General features: G+C 39.2%; 1 protein-coding gene across 1 annotated transcript; it reads right to left on the bottom strand.

Annotated features, from left to right (window-relative positions):
• Positions 1 to 6,671: 6,671 nt before the first annotated feature.
• Positions 6,672 to 14,822, bottom strand: LOC120440160. The gene is made up of 13 exons (XM_039611979.1): positions 14,763 to 14,822; positions 14,548 to 14,574; positions 14,106 to 14,396; positions 13,656 to 13,946; positions 13,206 to 13,496; positions 12,750 to 13,040; positions 12,306 to 12,596; positions 10,377 to 10,670; positions 10,010 to 10,114; positions 9,132 to 9,172; positions 8,937 to 9,003; positions 8,226 to 8,290; positions 6,672 to 8,129 (listed from the first exon to the last, which is right to left on the bottom strand). The coding sequence occupies exons 1-13, from the start codon at positions 14,794 to 14,796 to the stop codon at positions 8,031 to 8,033; spliced, it is 2,187 nt and encodes a 728-aa protein (XP_039467913.1). The 5' UTR covers positions 14,797 to 14,822; the 3' UTR covers positions 6,672 to 8,030.
• Between the last annotated feature and the right edge of the window lie 8,717 nt (positions 14,823 to 23,539).

Below are 23,539 nucleotides of genomic sequence, written 5' to 3' on the forward strand. Positions count from 1 at the left end.
TGCTAAATAAAAGATGCCCAAGTGTGCACCAATGCACTCTAATGCTGGCCTTTGAACTGCATGTTGATAAGTACATATAGTGTGCCTCTACCTCTATCACTGAAAAGAGGCTGTATCCATCATTTGTGGATCTACTAATTTGTTTTTAATGTGACACCTTTTTTCACAAACTGCAGATGATGAAATCCTCTTTATTTGAGAAAATGTCCTTAAACTATTGTTGCTCATACTTACTGAGTCCCCTAGCTACTTCTTTACTATGTCAGTAAACTTTTTGAACAAGAAAAGTATCGTAGATTTAAAGACACATCTTAAGAGTGAAAATCAAAAAGCTGATGCAATCCTTTGTATTAATGATCTCTCTCTCTCTCTCTCTCTGTGTTAAAGCATTGCTCAATGGGCCAGAATTGCAAGTCACTCAAGTCATTGTAGACAAGTTTATTGCCAGACAACACAGCTAACAGTCTCACATACTCTTTAGATTTTTGAAGTTTTGTGTTTAATGGCTTAGTCTCACACCCTTTTCTTCCCAGTATCACAACCGTATGATTCCCAAAGTACGGCTCAATAAACAAACAAAGACTGTAAAGTCAGAACAGAAAGATACAGTTGGAAGATTAAGCCTATCCCAGCTGTTTTGGGGCGAGAGATTGGGACACCCTGGACAGGTCGCCAGCCTGTCGCAGGGCTCGGGTCAAATATATATTCTTCTCTTGTTCTTGGGGGCGACCTCAACCCTGGACTAAATAAAGAATTGGATAGGCTCAACATAGCAGGAAGTCAGCGCAATTGGCTGTCCACAAATATAATTAAACAGTATATGAGTGACTTTGGGCTTTGCGACGCATGGCGTTCCCTTCACCCTAACTGTAAGGAATATACTTTTTTCTCACATGTCCATCACTCCTACTCTCATCTGGATTATCTCCTAGTCAGTAGCTCATTGCTGAGTGACATTTCAGACACTGAGATACACTCTACAGCTTTCAGCGATCATGCTCCTGTAACTTTAACACCAATACAAGAGAAGAACATTCCACCAAGTAAAAACTGGAGATTTAATACATCACTGCTCAAAAATGAAGAAGTTAATAAACATTTTACAAAAGAATAGACTTTATATTTAGACTATAATGACACTCCTGGAGCATCAGCATCTGTTCTCTGGGAAGCAGGGAAAACTGGAAGGTAAAATTTCTTTCTCATCAAATAAAAAGAAAGAAGAAAACAAAAATATTCAGGAACTAGAAAAAAAAATAAAATCCTTTGAAGAAGCCTTGGTGTCCCACCAAAATCAGGAAATACTGAACAAAATATCAACAACAAAACTAGAATTAAATTAAATTATTGATTTATCTTCTTAGTAGAAAGACTTTGCTTACAAAAATTTGTACACGGAAACAAATCTGGTTGATTCTTAGCTAACCAGTTAAAAAGAAAGAAAGAAAAAACAAGTATATGTGCTGTTGAAGATTTATCTGGGAACAAAATATATGAACCTGAAAGAATAAACAACATTGTTTGAGATTTCTATGAAACTTTATATTCACCATAAATAAACCCATCTAAAAATGAAATTGATCAGTTTCTTGACAATGTAACCCTTCCCTTAGTAGAAAGTCAAGCAATAATACTGGATTTGCCACTGACACCAGATGAACTCCAGGAAGCCCTGATAAGTATGCCCAATAATAAGGCTCCAGGTCCAGATGGATTTCCAGCAGAATTCTATAAAGAATTTTGGACAATTCTGGCACCAGTATTCCACAGAATATTGCAGGAAATCAAGGAAAATGGCAGACTACCACCAAATATGAATTCTGCCAACATTAGTCTCCTGCTAAAACCAGACAAACACCCTGTATTTCCCCTCAAGCTATGGTCCAATATCCCTTATTAATGTAGACCTCAAAATAATCTGCAAAGCTCTCTCAAAGAGATTAGAGAAGACAACCCTCCTTCTAATTCATGCTGACCAAACCGGTTTCATAAAAGGCACTCATCAGCAGATACACATAGATTACTTAATTTAATAGACTACTCATACAATAAAAACATTGAAACCACAATATTGTCTCTAGATGAAGAAAAAGCATTTGACAGAGTTAACTGAAAATTTTTATTTGCAACTTTACACACATTTGGTTTTGGAAACTCTTTCATGAACTGGTTAAAATATTAATAATTCCCCAACATCTTGTGTGAGGACAAAGGACCAAACATCCTCCATATTCTGTCTCCAGCGACGCACCAGGCAGGGATGCCCACTCTCCCCTTCAGTGTTTGCAATTTCTATCAAACCACTAGCAGCAGCAATTAGACAGGCTACAGTAATTAAGGGCATAAAATGCACGAATGTAGAACATAAGATCAGTCTTTATGTGAACGACGTGTTGCTTTTTCTCCCAAACTCATAAACCAATCTCTCCGGGGTAATTGCATTGATGAACTCTTTTTCAAGAGTATCAGATTATTTAATTAAGTGGTCAAAATCTACAGTTCTTCCAATTAATTGCTCCTTCCATAATTCTTCTTCTACCCCACTGCAATCTGGAAATATTAAACATTTAGGTATGAGCTGGCAGATTTAACTAAAATAAACCACATCCCACTTTAAAGAAAGTAGAAGGCAATCTGGCTAGATGGAAATCTCTAAACATATCACTGATGGGAAGGGTCACTTCAACAAAAACGGTGGTCTTGCCAAAACTTAATTATTATTTTCAATGATCCCGAACAAACCATTAACAAGATTAGTTCAGATCTCTGGATTCGTATATTTATTTATAAGCGGCCGGTAATAACCAGTCCTCATTAAGGAACAGTGCTCTTTAATGAATTCAGCACATGACTTTACATTGTAAAGGTAACAGGGAGACACATCGAGTTATCAGTTAGCCATCTAACTATATTCTAACTCTACATTTTCCCGACTGCACTTTACTCTTATTTCACGACACCACCCTCTAGTGGTGCAATATGGTATAGTCATTACAGCACACAACAGCGAGGTCAGAGTTCAAATCTGACACTGAATTTTTATACAATACTTTTTATATGTTGACTATACACACCACACACATAAGAATCATAGTTATAGCGCTTTCTGTCAATTTTTGACCAATAAATCATTAAGCTGACCTTGAATGTAAGCCAAATGTTAAGAGAATGTTAACATGACCCCACTCTACAACCCTGCAAAGTTTTAGTAGGATTTAATCAGAAACACTTTCAGATAAACCCCAGCTGTAGCTTTCTGACACCAAAAGATGGTTTTATACTGGTACAACTCTGCCGTTAAAATTTTATTTAGTTTCTTCAAAAAAACCAAAAAAAAAAAAAAACAGATGTGGAACTCTGGGGACCGTAGAATGAAGCTTAGCATCTCCAAAAGGATTAGAAGACCACAAAAGTCAACTAACTTACATAATGACAACACTTTTTATTATAAATGTAAGGATAAAATTAGATAAAATGTTTAACGCGAACTGGGGTAGTGAGGAATGCAGTTTAAACACATTTAACCAGAATGGTATTATAATGTAGTCCTATATTGTACTTGTCAGAAAAAAAATCTGTAAAGATGTTGCTTAATGGTAACAGAAATGCTTAAATATTTTGAAAAGAAATAATCGAACTTGTTAAAGTAAAAGCATTCATTAGCATATTTAGATCAATTATCACAACTGAATTGCTTTTTAAATAAATTACCAGTTCATGCTTAAATAAAACCAGCTCATGGTTTCTGTTTCATTAAGCCATTAAGAACAGAACGGGGGGAAATTACACACGGTGTATGATTCTCGCATGGGCTGCGAGAGGTCCAGTAGTGGTAAGGGAGTTTGGAGTTTCCTTTGGATGATTTTGTTACTTTGCCTTCCTGTGATAAAACAGGGAAGTGCAGGAAGGCAGATTTTTTTATTATAGCCAATCTTAATGATGTTCCCGTGTCCTATAAAATGCCCTTAAAGCGGAGGTGAAAAACGCTTTGTGCGCAGAGTTGGTTGATAAAGGCATCCTTCCTTCCCCAAAGGCAGCTGTAGAGCAGCCTGGAGTTTGACCCTCCATATGAGGGAGATGGAGACCGACGCTAAAGAGCTTGAGGTGCAAGCTATGCACCTCTGTGTTAGAGCTTTGGAGTTGGACCGAAAGCCCTCCTCTGTCTCCACACCTGTCTTGAGTTGTTCTAGCATATCCACCGTTATTTCAATGGGTTTTGAGTGGCTGCGTTAAGCTGGTCGGCAAAGCCCAGGACGTATGCACCAGTTTATCAACTGAGGATAGCCTTGACTATGACATAGTCAAGAAGACTGTGTTGCAGGCATATGAGCTTGTCCCGGAAGCGTCAGAGATTTAGGAAGTGTGAAAAAAAACTGCCAATTAGAAATTTGTGGCGTTTACCCATGAAAAGAGTCATTTGTTTGAACATTGGTTGCATCCCAATAAAATGAAGACCTTGAAGGGCTGAGGGATCTTATCCTGTCAGAGGAATTTAAGAAATGTTTGCCGGACCTAGTTGTTATTTATCTCAATGAACAGAAGGTGACCTCACTCGCCAAAGTGGCAGTGATAGCTGACGGGTTTACTCTCACTCACAAAACCATATTTTCAGCTGCTATCACACATAATATCAGGGTGGGACAGGAGAGAAAATAAAATCACCATAACTGGGTCGTAAAAAAAGACAGGAGGACAGTGGGAATTGTGACTGTTTCTATTGTCGTGAACCCGGACATCTGATCGCTGTTTGTCCCTCCGGAGAGCAGCGCAAAGGCTCTAAACGTCCAGCGGGCGTAGGTCTTATTAGGTCTGTTACTATTCTTCGGGACACAGATGCGCATCAGTCATTTATGTTGGACAGTGTACTGCCGTTGTCAGATAAAACTGCTTGTGATTCGGATGTGTTGGTATGGGGAATTAAGATGAGCGTTCTTCAGGCGCCGCTACATAAGGTGCATTTGTCACGGTCCGCCAGGCAGACCGTGGGGATGTGGGGAAAGGAGGACCCAAAACGCAGACTCTGCGATGCAAACAGTGCACTTTATTTACAGTGAAGGCTGTAAACACAATAACTCCCCGTCACTCCCTTGACTCCCGTGTGGGTGCTCCCCTCCGACGTCTGTGCTCGTGCTCCCCGCTGTCGTGTTTCCGCACACCCCGTGCGTGCTGCCTTTCCGGTCCACTTTTCCTCCTGCAGGAAAACCACAGGAACAGCCGTCAACACTGACCCCCGCGGCACACACGAACTGACTTAAACTCACACACACTAACTTGGGATGACAATGCAATGATCCCACGCCGGTGGGAGCTCCAACACTCTCCTAAGTAGCTCCCCCGACGAGCCCTGATCACCAACAGGTGTGTGGCAGGAACTTCAGGTGTGGCCAGTCCGCCTGCAGGGCCACACCCATCAGGCCTGCATGTGGCTGTTCTCCATCCTCCAGCCACACATGTATACACCCACACCCTGCCTCTACAAATAATGAGTGGAACACCGAACAACACAGCATAGTGCAGAAAAACACACATCCCCAAATAACAACAACAATACCAATAATAATAATAATAATAATAATAATAATAATAATAATAATCCATCCTGCTCACGGACCCCCGAGTCCTCCAGAGCAGGGTCCGTGACAGCATTTGCATTTGCCTGTAAGAACGGGGCATGTTAAAGTTGCCGTGAGTTCCCAGTAACCTATTAAAGGGGTTTCATTTATTCTGGGAAATGACTTGGCTGGTGGGAAAGTTTTTCCAAAGCACACTCTCTGTTGATTCACTCACTAATTGTATTCGCAGTATTCACTCACTGTGTCTTTAGGGATTCGCTAGCTTGGTGGTGGACCAGGTGGCTTTCTCATGGTCACTATTAGAACTTATGTCCTTTTTACACCAAGGCAATTTTTGCTCACTTCTTAACACTTGGCATTCATGAAGCTCTTCCCATTCGATGACTGAACCATGTACTTGTAAACCACCTGGGCAAAACAAAGCTTTTCAAAACACATGGATAAGAATACGGACTTTCAGAAGAACTCAACAAGTTGTTTAATTCATTTAATGGTGCTCTTTGTAACAGTTTTGTTCCTGAATTTTACACCTCTTGGTTTTTATTACTTAGTTTATGCTACATTTTTATTATTAACCTTGCATTAACCTAACCTTTATTTGGTTTAAACATAGATGCACATGGTAAAGAAATTCTTGCACATGCACATATTCTTCTCTTAGTCTTTAGTTAGATCTTTGTTTGATTTTGCTCAGTACAAATAAATTGTCTTTAACACATATTTTGGCGTAATTACTGTTGTATAGGAATGAATGCTAGCAACCTTTGCTTTGCAAAATTCTCAAATCCTTCCACCTCTCTGACTATTGAGATGCATCTATGATTGTAATTATTAACTGCTTTCAAATCCATAGAGTATTTTATTAGACTGATTGAACTAGTAACTTTTCTAGATTTTTCCACTGATTTGAATGATTTTATGTAGGGATGTGCATGACTAATCGACTAGCTGACTAATCATCACTGTTGTTACTAGTTGGTACCAGACTTGCTAGTTGTTTAATCTAATTGTTAGTATTTTACTTGATTCATCCGCTCTGGTCCTAAAATGATTTTGTGGGACCATTAAAAGCCTTTGACTGAAAGATTTCAGACTGCGAGAAGAGGTGTAGGGTTGTAGAAGGTCAAAAATATAGGCTGGGGCTTGACCACACAGGGATCTTAAAGTAAGGGCTAAAACTTTTAAATAAATTCTAAAATGTACAGGTAGCTAATGTAAAAAGATTAAAGAGTAATATGCTTTCCCTTTTGTGTGTTGGTTAAAAGCTTAGCAGCAACATTCTGCAATGACTGGAAATGGTCAAGATCCTTCTTATTCAAACACATAAAATGGCTTTTACATTAATAGATCGATAGATAGCCCTTTATTTGTCACGTAGATATGCAGTGAAATTGGACCACTTCCAGTTGTACATACATTTCACATACATCGCATTGGGAAGACAGGTCGGAGAGATGTAGGATGGAAACAATGAATATGCAATGCATGAAGGAAGACGAGGAGAAAAAAGAACTCCACCCAAACTGAGCTCCTACAGGAGAACAGTTTGAGAACAGAAAAAAAAAAAAACCCCACCTCAGCACAGAGAGCACATGAATCTTTACACTATACAACATGAAGGACATGCATCGGAGGCGTTTGCTCATTTTGAATTAACATCATGGGCATTTCAGATTTCAACACAGGTGGCTGATTATTACACTCTGGAAATGGAATGAATTTGAGTGTTATTAACCCAATAAATCATAAAAAAAAATTGGTTAAATTTTTTTGTAAAGATTTCTGACATCTTGTGTAAATGAATCTTGTAACAATTTGATTATTACTAATAAAAAAGAGTGTGATCCACCTCATGCTGTGTATCTTTCTGGATTTGATTCTCATTGGGTTACATACTTATTTGTGATATACGGTACAGTACATAAAATCAAAAAGAAAGTTACATACGTATGTTTATATGAAGCATGTGCATTCTTACTGCATTTGATGTATTTTAACCATATATAGTACATATTACAGAATGTAACACCCACATCTACATCTGAATTTAAAGGAAGCTCCAACATTTTTGCTGGCACTGCTCTTGTGAGGCACAGTGATAATTACAGCACGTAATAACCTCCATAATGTTCTACAGAACATATTTTGTATAAAACACAAATGCTGCTTGAATAATACTCAGTGCATTGGTAATACAAAGATCTGGACTGACATCAGAAAGTAAGCACTTACAAAATGTTAAATCAGGTTCAATAATTCTGTTAATGTTTTGGAAATTATTATGTTTAATACAGCTTGAAAGTTGAAATAGAAATGTTATCCAGGTGAGACTCCTACAAAAAAAGAAAAAGAGAAGGAAGAAAAATACCTTCCTGCCTTATGGATATTGCTTGAGTGTGTAATGGCCATTTAGTCTTATCTTCTGTTCTTTGCCAATACAGTACTTTTTAATTTGTTTCAGTGTAGCTGTAGAGTGCTATATGCCACATCCGCCTTCCTCAAAGATCTTTCACCTGGCTCCTCAGGGATGGTGGAGTACATTTGGCATACAGAAGACTAGAAATAAAATAGAGCAAAAGTTTTTTGCATCTATTTCTTCTCTGTAGAACATACATGTATATTTAATATTGTGGATGCACATGCCTCCCTTACATTCTCAGTTTGAGACTCTTCTCTGTTCGGTTGATCAGACCCAGCGAGTAACATAGATCTGGACTCTGAGAAATAAAGTTACTCTTCTATCACTTTGTATTTGTATACATTAAAAATCTCTCTCTCTGTTTATATATATATGAAAAAGGAAAAAGGTTTGAGTCATGTATTATGAAGCAAAATTATTGGGTTAGCAAGGTAAGTTAAATCTAAAGTCAGAGTTTTCAGTGTCACAACAGTGGCTTTCTTTTTAGCGCTACATCACCACAGCAACTCATGTACAGCATGTAGAAAACAAGACTAAATGAAGTCTGTCACATTGTCAACACAATTATCCACATTTTGATGGTGATGTAGGAAATGTATAATCTTTTTTATGCTTGGTCCTAATCTGATGGCAAGTCTTTTTTGGCGCTGTTGTAATTGCAGTGACTAGAACACAGATAAGAAAAGTGATCAATACATTTGTAGACTGTTTATCACCGGGAATATCTATTTGATCAGTAAAATGAATATCTCATTTAGACAGAGTCAGAGCTGAACACACTGAGGAAATTGTATTGTTTAAGTGCATCTTGCTGAAATTGGTTTGTAGTATACCTCTCTGATGCTGTGCTCATCAAAATAATCTTATTATTTATACAACTGTTGCAAACCTCATACCAAAATAAAGAAAAAGGAAACCAGGGAGCACAAAAATCAGCAGCTCACCTGTTGGTGGGTCCTCAACAGGAACTAAACTGATCATATTGAAGGCTTCATTATCATTTCGAGGTAACTTGTTTCATAGGAAAAGAAGAAATGGAGAAGAAGAGAAGTCATGCATGAATTGCAATTACTCACCTCAATTATTATTAGACACAGGACATTTTTTATAATAATAAATAAATAAATAAATAAAAGTACCGATCCTTCTTGGTCAGTTTTTCTTGTGATTGAAAAGTCTCCTACAGCAAAAGGCAAAACAAAAATCAGCATAACAAAACTACCATTCATGAAAAAAAACAACAGTACTTGCAGACACCCTATGAAACATAATACCAGAAGTGAATAAAGAGTCAATATTTAATTCATAGTGGTTGTGAAGGTGATGTTCTATTAGGGCAGAATGATGGATACAGCCACTTAATAATGGAGCCATTGAACTCTATATGGGCACGGGCATTCTTATAGTTGTGTGAACAATAACTTGAGCTTGTCAAGATGAGAGGCCTGCAGTTTTCAATTAATTGTTTTGTCATTGTAGATAAACATTGTGCTAGACAAGCTAACGCTGACTTGCTTTCACTGCTTTTGCTGATCTGAAGTCAGTTACAATCTGTGCTTTGTGAAGAATTAAAACTACCATTAGCAGGAAATATCCCTCTCATTTATCACTGCAACATACAAGTTTTGTCTTAGTAACCATTTCGGCCAATGATGTAAGAAACCTTTAAGGTGTTGGTATTGACAGTTTTAAAGATAGAGAAGGGAACTCCTGCCATGTTCATCAGATCAGGAGAAGTTTTTTTTTATATCTCTGAGCAATCACTTAGTTGACCAAATACACAAAGTTTAACCAGCTTTTATGCTGAAACTTACTTTACTTTACACACATTGACAGTTAACCACATCACAAAGTTCTCTTTTGAATTCCGCTCTGATTTAAGCAAAATAATTGATATATGTTTTAAAATCAGGATGTAGGCCATCTTTTTTAAGCTTCAAATATATGAAGGTCTGCACTTAAATATTTGACTGTATAGAAGGCTATACATGACATAAGGAATTGTTACTGTCCTTACCATTTCTTCTTTTCACACAGACAAAAGCCACTGTCAGTGAGATGACGCCCACGATTACACCAAAACTAGTTGCAAATACAGGTAGAATTTTACGAGCAAAAGGTACTAGAAAAAACACAGATCAAACACAAGTGTAAGTCTCACTTCCCATTTTGTTAAGAGAAAAGAAGGAAGACAGTTACTGTGAAAAATCAAAAACAAAAATACAACAAAGCACCAGAATCTCTGCAACCTACACTGCTGTTACATTTAAAGCTAAACATAGGCTTATAAACAATCAGGCTTAGGCTTCCCTTTTTGGTTTGTAGAAATAAATGCACATACTGTAATGAGGTATAATATAGACCAGCACAGTATAATCACTTACTTTGTATACTGATGGAGGATATGTTGCTGTGAGGAGACTGGTATTGTCCTCCTTTATATGGTGACATGTAAAAACATGTCACTTTCACCTCAGCAGGTGAACTCTGCTGTGCCATAAAGAGGAGCTCAGTTCCTGTCAGTGTCTGCTGACAGGAGATGGACGTAGATTTTTGTCTTCTCATAAAGTGCAAAAAACACTGAGTCACAGAAAGAGATGATGGAGTCTGACAGTTCACTGTGACTGAGTCTGTCTCTGTGATCATCTGTGGATTCACTGTCAGTTCAGGCCGATGAGCTAAAAATGTAAAAGTTTCTCAAGTTAAACAAACAAATGTTTAATTACTTTCATTCAATCTAATAATAGAAACCTCTCTCAGAGTTTTAGTTTTTAAATGATCAAATCTGATGCAGAAATTTTTTTTCGGACCGTAAGGCGCACCGGATTATAAGGTGCATTAAGCGAAACAAAAAAGTAAGATAAGTCAAACTTTACTCAACTCATTCTTCTTGCTTCCTCCACTTCCGTACCATTGATTCATTAATGTTGAATTCTGTCGCAGCTGCTCTATACCCATGTTGTTGCAGTATATTAATAACTAACCTCGTATTGTGGATGGATTATCTCAGTTGTTCTCCTGACTGAAGTTTGGTCCGTTTACAGCATCCTGCAATGCGATTACATTTGTCCCTAACCATTGAGAATCCTCACGTTAACGTTTATCGAGTGGAAAACAGTTAGTGTTCATCCTCTAGCTTCGCTGTGTTTATGCTACGCTAACATAGCTGTGTCACTAGCAATCACGTAGCACATCATTATATACCAGCTAGTCCAACTTCAGTAACCCTACAGACGTCACTGCTGTTTAGTTTTCTGTCTTCATTTACATTTTTTCAGAAATCAGCCAGAACATGCTATATCATGTTTAGGTGGAAGCTAGTGAGCTAAATTCTGCTAACACCTAACTCCGCAAAATTTAATAAATTTTGTTTTCATGGATGCCTGGATGTTAAACTTAATTGTTACACCTGGTAAAGCAGCAACACTGATTGTTTTATTAAAGATGAAAGAATTTAGACAGTTTTTAACTCTCAGTGATGCCGCAGTGTTCGTTTGACTTTGGGACCTGAAGTGGATGGAGTTTTGGACCCGGATTACTCTGCAAGGCTCCTGACTACGGTAGCTGTAATGCTCCGACAACCCATCAAGCAATATGGCTTCGTAGCTTACCAAAGTAGTACTAAAACCTTTTTTGACAGATTTTTGAGCTTCGCGTACAACATAAAATCGGTTCGAGGTCATTAAGCACAACTAGAATTTATACATAAGGTGCACCAGAATTTAAGGTGCACTGTCAATTTTTGAGAAAATTAAAGGATTTTAAGTGCACCTTATAGTGTGGAAAATACGGTAACCTGCCTCAACAACCAAAATGATAGAAACATGTTTTTCGTATTGATACTGTAGCCAAACATCCTCTTATTAGTGCACTTCAGTAGAATTTACTCACTTTGTATGATGATTGTTGACATGTTACTCACTGGAGATTTATATTTAGAAACGTAATAACAGGTCATTTCAACTGTAACAGGCGAACGTTGACGTGTCATTGACAAAATTTCAGACCCTGTCAGAGTCCACAGAAAAGGAGATATTTTGACAGTTTTATCTCCTGAAAAGAGCAAATAACACTGAGTCACAGAAACAGATGATGGAGTCTGACAGTTCAGTGTGACTGAGTCTGTCTCTGTGATCATCAGCGGGCTCACTGTCAGTTTAGGTGGACGAAGATCTGAAAAATTAAAGTATATGTTTGATTATTTAAATAGATTTATAACTATATTAAAATAAATAATATAGCATAAGCAGTAAGATGAACTCCATAAGCATCAGTGAAACATATAAACTGTTCATGATACTTTAGTCACTCACTGTTTATGATGATGGTGGATGGCTCGCTGTCAGGAGATGTATGTTTATCACTATAAACCTGTACAGTGTAAGAACATCTCACTTCAACCTCAGCAGGTAAACATTTCTGTGCAATCTTCAGCAGCTCAGTCGCTGTCAGTGTCTGCACACAGGAGGAACCTTTGGACAGTTTTTGGCTTGCAATGTAGAAATCACACTGAGGCACAGCAGCATGTGTCTGACAGCTCAGTGTGACTGAGTCTGTCTCTGTGATCAGAGGTGGATTCACGGTCAGTTCAGGTGGACGAAGATCTGAAAAATTAAAGTATATGTCAGATTATTTAAATACATTTATATGTATTTTATTTAATTAACATTAAATAAATAATATAGCATAAGCCATGAGACGAACTCCATAAGCATCAGTGAAACATATAAACTGTTCATGATACTTTAGTCACTCACTGTTTATGGTGATGATGGATGGCTGGCTGTCAGGAGATGTATGTTTATCACTATAAACCTGTACAGTGTAAGAACATCTCACTTCAACCTCAGCAGGTAAACATTTCTGTGCATTCTTCAGCAGCTCACTCCCTGTCAGTGTCTGCACACAGGAGGAACCTTCGGACAGTTTTTGGCTTGCAATGTAGAAATCACACTGAGGCCCAGCAGCAGATGTGGTACAGTTCAGTGTGACTGAGTCTGCCACTGTGATCACAGGTGGATTCACAGTCAGTTTAGGTGGATGAAGATCTGAAAAATTAAAGTATATGTTAGATTATTTGAATACATTAATATGTATATTATTTATTTTAAATTAAATATTTATAATGGCAGCATAAGAACTGAGATATTAATCAACTCCATAAGCATCAGTGAAACATATTACAAATTGTTCATGGTACTTTAGTCACTCACTGTTTATGATGATGGTGGATGGCTGGCTGTCAGGAGATGTATGTTTATCACTATAAACCTGTACAGTGTAAGAACATCTCACTTCAACCTCAGCAGGTAAACTCTTATGTGTGATCTTCAGCAGCTCACTCCCTGTCAGTGTCTGCACACAGGAGGAACCTTTGGACAGTTTTTGGCTTACAATGTAGAAATCACACTGAGGCACAGCAGCAGATGTGGTACAGTTCAGTGTGACTGAGTCTGCCACTGTGATCAGAGGTGGATTCACAGTCAGTTTAGGTGGATGAAGATCTGAAAAATTAAAGTATATGTTAGATTATTTGAATACATTTATATGTATATTATTTATTTTACAATAAATACTTATAATGGCAGCATACGCTGTGAGATGAACTCCATAAGCATCAGTGAAACATATTATAAACTGTTGATGGTACTTTAGTCACTCACTGTTTATGGTGATGGTGGATGGCTCGCTGTCAGGAGATGTATGTTTATCACTATAAACCTGTACAGTGTAAGAACATCTCACTTCAACCTCAGCAGGTAAACTCTTATGTGTGATCTTCAGCAGCTCACTCCCTGTCAGTGTCTGCACACAGGAGGAACCTTTGGACAGTTTTTGGCTTGCAATGTAGAAATCACACTGAGGCCCAGCAGCAGATGTGGTACAGTTCAGTGTGACTGAGTCTGCCACTGTGATCATCAGCAGGCTCACAGTCAATTTAGGTGGATGAAGATCTGAAAAATTAAAGTATATGTTATATTATTTGAATACATTTATATGTATATTATTTATTTTACAATAAATACTTATAATGGCAGCATACGCTGTGAGATGAACTCCATAAGCATCAGTGAAACATATTATAAACTGTTGATGGTACTTTAGTCACTCACTGTTTATGGTGATTGTGGATGGCTGGCTGTCAGGAGATGTATGACTAACTGTATAAACCTGTACAGTGTAAAAACATCTCACTTCAACCTCAGCAGGTAAACTCTTATGCGCATTCTTCAGCAGCTCACTCCCTGTCAGTGTCTGCACACAGGAGGAACCTTTGGACAGTTTTTGGCTTGCAATGTAGAAATCACACTGAGGCACAGCAGCAGATGTGGTACAGTTCAGTGTGACTGAGTCTGCCACTGTGATCACAGGTGGATTCACAGTCAGTTTAGGTGGAACCCTGGCTGAAATTACATATACACAGATGTAATTTTAAATAGTTAACATATGCACAAAAATATTCATGATGAGCAAAGCTGAGTTACTGTAGAGAAGCTCCAAAAATAAAAATAAAAACATCCCATACAGTGATAAAAACATGAAAATATGACTGACCTTGAGCTTCGATTTCATGAAAAGAATCTAAAGAAGAAAAGAACAAAACAACAAAATAGATTCAACAATAAATGTAAATGTAAACTAGTATTAACATTCTGATGTAAACAAGAGAAACATGCTAACAGCAACATGTAACAGCCATTATAAGTGAGTCTATGTTAAGGAATAGCTGACGTGAACATTGAATGAACCTGATAAGAAGTTTAACTTACACATGAGAACGACTAGCAGCAGGAGATCAGCCATGATTAAAAGAACAATGTGAATGTGCAGAACAGACTACAACAGTCTGTCTGACTGCTCTGACTCTCCCTTATATGAAATGTTAACTTTAGAACTTGCTTTCAGGAAAACCACAGTTTTCAAAGTGTCACACTAACTGGCCACAGTAAGACACACTTCACATACTGTGAACCTGCAATGATACACTTTTCAAAACCTTCACACATATAACTAGAATATATTTAGTCAACCACAGTATGGGTACAAAACAGTTAAAGTGTTTGTTGATCATTTGTGTGGCTTTGCTATTGTGTTTCTTAGAGGCTCGCATTCACTAGAATGACAAGAGGAACTAGAAAGCGAAAATTTCAGAAGAAATTTTATGTGTGCCTATGCCGCTGCTAATCACTGTAGTTTGCCATTCATACGGCTACAGAGAGCAAAACTCAGAAGAGCAGCCATTCTCCACCATGAACTATGGTAAAAACAAACACCGCTCACGCTTCACAGATGACAGCTTACAGTTTTGTGTAAAGATGAAGTTACTTTGTACAGCGCCGATTTGCAGACGCTGTGCACACAGGTTCATGAGCAGAAGTCCCATTGTACCACGGCAGACCCGACAATGTTTGCATGAACACACTTTGAAGCATTACATTATAGACCACTTTTCACACATGCATTCACTTTTTGTTTTTGTTATTTTTACACAGTGTTCTGAATTATGAACAATGGTCTACAGCAGGGGTGGGCAATTCCAGGCCCGAGGGCGGTGTCCTGCAGGTTTTAGATCTCACCTTGGGTCAACACACCTGAATCACATGATTAGTTCGTTATCAGGCCTTTGGAGAACAGGACATGTTGAGGAGCTAATTTAGCCATTTAAATCAGCTGTGTTGGTTCAAGGACACATCTAAAACCTGCAGGGACACCGCCCTCGGGCCTGAAATTGCCCACCCCTGGTCTACAGCCAATCCTGTGTATTATTATACAAACTTTGGTTGTGAGATTCAGATAACTATTTAATAAAAGCTAAATATTTTATATGAGAGTAAGAAAGAAAAGTATATCTTTGTGTCCACCTTTCTCTGTTAATGCCCCCCTAAAAGCTTTGCTAGATCCGCCCCTGCACAGTTACCAGCTGTCAGCTACACAAAAAGGAGCTTGGTCTTTGTCTCTCAGAAACAACTCATAACTTCCTTCAACTCATTCATGTCACCTAAAGTGTAAACCTGTTTCTCCATCACCAGTTCAGCTCTGATGATTCAGTAAGGACATCTCCTGATTTCATCTTCATGCTCCAGCAAACATCAGCTGATACTAGAAATTAAAATCAAAAGAATTCTAACAACAGCTGATCAAGCTTAAACGTGCTGCTGTTGTTTAGCGCGATAAATAAGAGCGAACAGCCGATCATTGATCAGTTTCATGATTGACGTTTCAACACGCGAGAGAATGACAGGGAGGCTTCGTAACGACAGAATAAATCATAATGTTTTCTCTGAATGTGGGACGATTCCGTTTGTACAGCACGGCAACTCTATGAACTAACCCTAATGAATAAAATAAAGTCCAACGTCAGTAACTTAGTGCGCACACAGCTGTATATAAACTCCCGTGGCATTACGATTGTAAAGGTCAACGAAAATAAATTACACCTAAACTCGGTTTATATCTGACCCAAATAGAGAGCGACCGGTGCTGACACGAGTTTCACCCGCCTCAATATAAGCCAAGCCTGGGTGCTTTTTCACGAAGGGTTGCTAGCGGCGCGCGAGCTAACTATGCTAGCGGCGCTAGCTAGCTAGCCGGCTATCAGCAACACATAAGAGAACTGCTGCTAAATAAACTACACCTAAACTCGGTTTATATCTGACCCAAATAGAGAGCGACCGGGTGCTGACACGAGTTTCACCCGCCTCAATATAAGCCAAGCCTGGGTGCTTTTTCACCAAGGGTTGCTAGCGGCGCTAGCTAACTATGCTAGCGGCGCTAGCTAGCTAGCCGACTATCAGCAACACATAAGAGAACTGCTGCTAAATAAACTACACCTAAACTCGGTTTATATCTGACCCAAATAGAGTGCAGGTCATAACTTCTTACCTGAAATTCAGTTCACCTCACGCCCTGCCTTCGCTTTCCCTGATCCACGATTGACCTCCGCGTTAGCAAACACCGGTCGATCGGCGGTAGCCTCACCGCCTTTTATGTCTCGTTCATGCGGCATGTCCTTTCTGTCACACACCGGTGGATAGCTGCCCTCTGTTGTAGCTCCACCACCAAACAACTCAGTTATTTTTTCCACATCGACATCAGCTGATACTAGAAATTAGAAGCAAATGAATTCTAACAACAGCTGATCAAGCTTAAACGCAGCTGTTGTTTAGGCGATAAACAAACAAGAGCGAAAAGCCGATCATTGATCAGTTTCATGATTGAAGTTGCAACAGGCAGAGAATGACAGGGGAGGCTTCGTAACGACAGAATAAATCGTAATATTTTCTGTGAATGTGGCACGATTCCGTTTGTACGGCAACTCTACGAACTAACCATTATGAATAAAATAAAGTCCAACGTCAGTAACTTAGCGCACACACAGCTGTATATAAACTCCCGTCGTGCTAGCTAGCGAGAGAGAGAGAGTCCCTCGCTATCCATTTGCAGCCAAGTCGCGGCAGCTAGCTAGGTAGCCGGCTAGCTGTCAGGCAGGACCGACGTCGTCAGAGCACTGTCGCTAAATATGGGATGTCTTGATAAAACAAGCAGATATTTGAAGTTTACACACCTACATTCTCGCCTGAAAATATCTTAAAAGCTTATTTTGTGACCTAGAAACACGAATAAAAGACATATAAAACGAAGTGGTGGCCGCCATTGTTCACTCTGTAGAGGCGTGCTATGAATTGTGGGATATTGAGTTTTCCACCAAGCATTACCGTAACTTTTGAATGATTTGCGCAACCTTAAAAATTCCAATGGCTCCTGAAAGCAGCGACGCTGTGCGCACCGTTGAAATTGTCATCATTACGGTAATCCAAATAAGGGTAGACAGGCTGTACCACTCCCGGCATACCACTAGAGAGAGCCAACACACCACAAATGAAGTCTGTTTATTTGGCGCCAAAAGATGAATTGGCCCAAATTTGCACTAAAATCTAAATATTTCAAAAACTATAAAAGTTATAAACACCAAAAGTCAGACCATACTAGTCCAGCTTCAGCCGCACAAAATGATGTAACATATGTAACCCTATTGTCAAAGCTGTTTGGCAGAGGAGCGCGGGAAAATTTTCACTAAAATATTAATATTTAAAAACTATAAAATTCATAAACACCAAAAGTCATAGCACACCATTCCAGATCCAGCCGCACAAAATGAGGTAACATATATGAAGCTTGTCTCAAAACTGCGGGTCGAGATACACTGCAAAATTTCAGGCGGAAAAAGGAAAATAATAATAATAATAAGAACTAGAAAGCGAAAATTTCAGAAGAAATTTTATGTGTGCCTATGCCGCTGGTAATCAGTGTAGTTTGCCATTCATACGGCTACAGAGAGCAAAACTCAGCAGAGCAGCCATTCTCCACCATGAATTATGATAAAACAAACAAACACCGCTCGCGCCTCACAGATGACAGCTTACAGTTTTGGGTAAAGATGAGGTGACTTCAGTACAGCCCGATTTGCAGACGCTGTGCACAGAGGTTCATGAGCAGAAGTCCCATTGTATCACGGCAGACCCCGACAATGTTTGCATGAACATGCTTTGAAGCATTACGTTATGGACCACTTTTCACACATGGTTGGTGTACCCACACAGGCAGCCGTAGCTTTTCAACTCATAGCCCAACACACACCCAAAAACAGCCAAGAGAGCACAGACTTTACACCCGTGGGTCCACCTCCCCTGCAGCGGCACTGCAGACCATGCCCGACACACACATCAAACACATAAAATAAATATGTATGCACTTTCGCATTCACTTTTTGTTTTTGTTATTTTTACACAGTGTTCTGAATGATGAACAATGGTCTACAGCCAATCTTGTGTATTATTATACAAACTTTGGTTGTAAGATTCAGATAACTATTTAATAAAAGCTAAATATTTTATATGAGAGTAAGAAAGAAAAGTATATCTTTGTGTCCACCTTTCCCTGTTAATGCCCTACCTGGCCCCTGGCAAAAGCTTTGCTAGATCCGCCCCTGCACAGTTACCAGCTGTCAGCTACACAAAAAAGGAGCTTGGTGTTTACAGGGAGTGCAGAATTATTAGGCAAATGAGTATTTTGTCCACATCATCCTCTTCATGCATGTTGTCTTACTCCAAGCTGTATAGGCTCGAAAGCCTACTACCAATTAAGCATATTAGGTGATGTGCATCTCTGTAATGAGAAGGGGTGTGGTCTAATGACATCAACACCCTATATCAGGTGTGCATAATTATTAGGCAACTTCCTTTCCTTTGGCCAAATGGGTCAAAAGAAGGACTTGACAGGCTCAGAAAAGTCAAAAATAGTGAGATATCTTGCAGAGGGATGCAGCAGTCTTAAAATTGCAAAGCTTCTGAAGCGTGATCATCGAACAATCAAGCGTTTTCATTCAAAATAGTCAACAGGGTCGCAAGAAGCGTGTGGAAAACCAAGGCGCAAAATAACTGCCCATGAACTGAGAAAAGTCAAGCGTGCAGCTGCCAAGATGCCACTTGCCACCAGTTTGGCCATATTTCAGAGCTGCAACATCACTGGAGTGCCCAAAAGCACAAGGTGTGCAATACTCAGAGACATGGCCAAGGTAAGAAAGGCTGAAAGACGACCACCACTGAACAAGACACACAAGCTGAAACGTCAAGACTGGGCCAAGAAATATGTCAAGACTGATTTTTCTAAGGTTTTATGGACTGATGAAATGAGAGTGAGTCTTGATGGGCCAGATGGATGGGCCCGTGGCTGGATTGGTAAAGGGCAGAGAGCTCCAGTCCCACTCAGACGCCAGCAAGGTGGAGGTGGAGTACTGGTTTGGGCTGGTATCATCAAAGATGAGCTTGTGGGGCCTTTTCGGGTTGAGGATGGAGTCAAGCTCAACTCACAGTGCTACTGCCAGTTTCTGGAAGACACCTTCTTCAAGCAGTGGTACAGGAAGAAGTCTGCATCCTTCAAGAAAAACATGATTTTCATGCAGGACAATGCTCCATCACACGCGTCCAAGTACTCCACAGCGTGGCTGGCAAGAAAGGGTATAAAAGAAGAAAAACTAATGACATGGCCTCCTTGTTCACCTGATCTGAACCCATTGAGAACCTGTGGTCCATCATCAAATGTGAGATTTACAAGGAGGGAAAACAATACACCTCTCTGAACAGTGTCTGGGAGGCTGTGGTTGCTGCTGCACGCAATGTTGATGGTGAACAGATCAAAACACTGACAGAATCCATGGATGGCAGGCTTTTGAGTGTCCTTGCAAAGAAAGGTGGCTATATTGGTCGCTGATTTGCTTTGGTTTTGTTTTTGAATGTCAGAAATGTATATTTGTGAATGTGGAGATGTTATATTGGTTTCACTGGTAAAATAAATAATTGAAATGGGTATATATTTGTTTTTGTTAAGTTGCCTAATAATTATGCACAGTAATAGTCACCTGCACACACAGATATCCCCCTAAAATAGCTAAAACTAAAACTACTTCCAAAACTTTCAGCTTTGATATTAATGAGTTTTTGGGTTCATTTAGAACATGGTTGTTGTTCAATAATAAAATTATTCCTCAAAAATACAACTTGCCTAATAATTCTGCACTCCCTGTATTTGTCTGTCAAAATAGTTCATAACTTCCTTCAACTTATTCATGTCACCTAAAGAGTAAACCTGTTTCTCCATCACCAGTTCAGCTCTGATGATTCAGTAAGGACATCTCCCGTTTTACAGCTGTAGCTCCAGCAAACATCAGCTGATACCAGAAATTAAAAGCAAATGAATTCTAACAACAGCTGATCAAGCTTAAACGTGCTGCTGTTGTTTTGCGCGATAAACAAACAAGAGAAAACGCCGATCATTGATCAGTTTCATGACTGAAGTTTCAACAGGCGAGAGAATGACAGGGAGGCTGTCATAAAGTTCAACATGCGCACACACAGCTGTATAGAAACTCCGTCGTGCTAGCTAGAACGCAGTACGAGTTATTGTAAGTGACTGAAAAAGTCAGCACAACGAAAATAAACTACACCTAAACTCGGTTTATATCTGACCGAAATAGAGTGCAGTTCATAACTTCTTACCTGAAATTCAGTTCACCTCACGCTCCTGCCTTCGCTTTCCTGATCCATGATTGACCACCGCGTTAGCAATCGCCTGCCGGCCTCGTATGTCTCGTTGGCGGCATGTCCTTTCTGTCACACACCGTGGATAGCTGCCCTCTGTTGTAGCTCCACCACCAAACAACTCAGTTATTTTTTCCACATCGACCAGCATCATCGGCCCATATAAACGAAAAATAAGTCCAGCTAAGACACAGACCCTTGCCGAGCGATCGGGCGATTAAACAAATTTTAGCCACCTCACTATCAGCCAAGCCTGGGTGGTTTTTCACGAAGGGTCGCTAGCGCGCTTAGCTAGCTAAGCTAGCGGCGCTAGCTAGCTAGCCAGCCGGCTATCAGCAACACGTAAGAGAACTGTTGCTAAATAAACTACACCTAAACTCGGTTTATATCTGACCCAAATACAGTGCAGGTCATAACTTCTTACCTGAAATTCAGTTCACCTCACGCCCCTGCCTTCGCTTTCCCTGATCCACGATTGACCTCCGCGTTAGCAAACACCGGTCGCCTGCCTCGTATGTCTCATTCGCGGCATATCCTTTCTGTCATACACCGGTGGATAGCTGCCCACTGTTGTAGCTCCGCGTTATAGCACCACCAAACAACTCAGTTATTTTTTTCCACATCCAGCTGTAACTCCGATTCTATGCGAGCATTTGCGAGAGACCGGGAGGTGAAACGACAGAGAGAGTCCCTCGCTATCCATTTGCAGCCAAGTGCGGCAGCTAGCTAGGTAGCCGGCTAGCTGTCAGACAGGACCGACGTAGTCAGAGCACTGTCGCTAAATATGGGATGTCTTGATAAAACAAGCAGATATTTGAAGTTTACACACCTACATTCTCGCCTGAAAATATCTTAAAAGCTTATTTTGTGACCTAGAAACACGAATAAAAGACATATAAAACGAAGTGGTGGCCGCCATTGTTCACTCTGTAGAGGCGTGCTATGAATTGTGGGATATGGAGTTTTCAACACAAGGATAAATCTTTTCGGCTGTACTACTCCCGGTATACCACTAGAGAGAGCCAAGACACCACAAATGAAGTCTGTTTATTTGGCGCCAAAAGATGAATTGGCCTAAATTTGCACTAAAATATTAATATTTTAAAAACTATAAAAGTTATAAACACCAAAAGTCATAACATAATAGTCCAGCTCCAGCCGCACAAAATGATCTAACATATGTAACCCTAATGTCAAAACTGTTTGGCAGAGGAGCGCGGGAAAATTTTCACTAAAATATTAATATTTAAAAAACTATAAAATTCATAAACACCAAAAGTCATAGCACACCATTCCAGATCCGGCCGCACAAAATGAGGTAACATATATGAAGCTTGTCTCAAAACTGCGAGGCGAGATTCGCTGCAAAATTTCAGGCGGAAACTGGAGAATAATAATAATAATAAATCCGACGAATAGTAATATGTGTGCCTCTTTCCATAGGCACACATAATAATAAATCCGAGGAATAGTAATATGTGTGCCTCTTGGCATAGGCACACATAATAATACATACATGCTTTATATCACGTACATCTTGTTACATCAAGTACACGAATATTTTTCAGTGTTTTGGTGGAGGGTTTTTATCATGTTGGCCTGAATAGATTATTAATTAACTTTTAAGATGCTGATACATATTTATTGAAACCACCTGATTTATAAACATGTCATTGTGTGCTGACTGCAGCTTTATATTTACTATACAAATATGAGTACAAACATTTAATAAAGGACTGTAAGAAAGCATTTTTATTGATTTTTCAATGTTTTTCTGTAATAAATTGTTAGTTCTTTTCAATTGATTTTTCACACTAACTGTAACTGATTATCTGTCTGAGTGCTGTTGTCAGCACTATCAGATCTTAATCAAAAAACATTAATTTACATAGAATGGATGCTCTTTTAGTATCATTAAATACTCTTTGCATAGGTGTTGTATGAATAATAATAAAGTGTGCGATGCCTCACTTTGTTCCTTAAAGTTATGTTGTCTTTGTTTCATGTTTTGAAATACTTGCCTCGGCTCTCGTTTTTTAAACTTTCACTTCGTGTCCTCCTGTCTTTGTGCCTGTACAGTGTGATAGAAGTTTCCTTTCATGGCTTTACAGAGTCACATGTGCTCCAACAAGACAAGGATGTGCTGTATTAGCAGGTCAAACATTAATCAAGTGGACTAGAGTTTATATCCTGTGAGGAACTGACTTAGATGACATTTGTTATTAACATGTTTAGTTTACATTTGCAGTTTAGTTTGATTTATTCAACAAAACTGCTTGGCGTTGAGAAGGTTTAGAAAAAGACCAGAGTATGAAAATTCACAATACTAAACATGTGCCTAGAAAATCTGGCTATTACCCTTTCTCTTCTATAAACTCTTTGTGCTCCCCTCCAATTAATCATTGTACCTCCTAAAAACACATTTTAACATTAGTCTTTTCTCTTTCTAT

This window comes from Oreochromis aureus, linkage group 5 (assembly GCF_013358895.1).
Source record: "Oreochromis aureus strain Israel breed Guangdong linkage group 5, ZZ_aureus, whole genome shotgun sequence".
NCBI lineage: Eukaryota > Metazoa > Chordata > Actinopteri > Cichliformes > Cichlidae > Oreochromis > Oreochromis aureus.

What these genes read in the sequence shown, in the direction of transcription:
- LOC120440160 (XM_039611979.1), bottom strand. Translation starts at nt 14,796, where the DNA reads ATGGCTGATCTCCTGCTGCTAGTCGTTCTCATGT. An exon ending in TCATGAAATCGAAGCTCAAG is followed by an intron (nt 14,397 to 14,547) that starts GTCAGTCATATT and finishes ATGTAATTTCAG; the next exon opens with CCAGGGTTCCACCTAAACTG. An exon ending in ATCCATCATCACCATAAACA is followed by an intron (nt 12,597 to 12,749) that starts GTGAGTGACTAA and finishes TTAATTTTTCAG; the next exon opens with ATCTTCGTCCACCTGAACTG.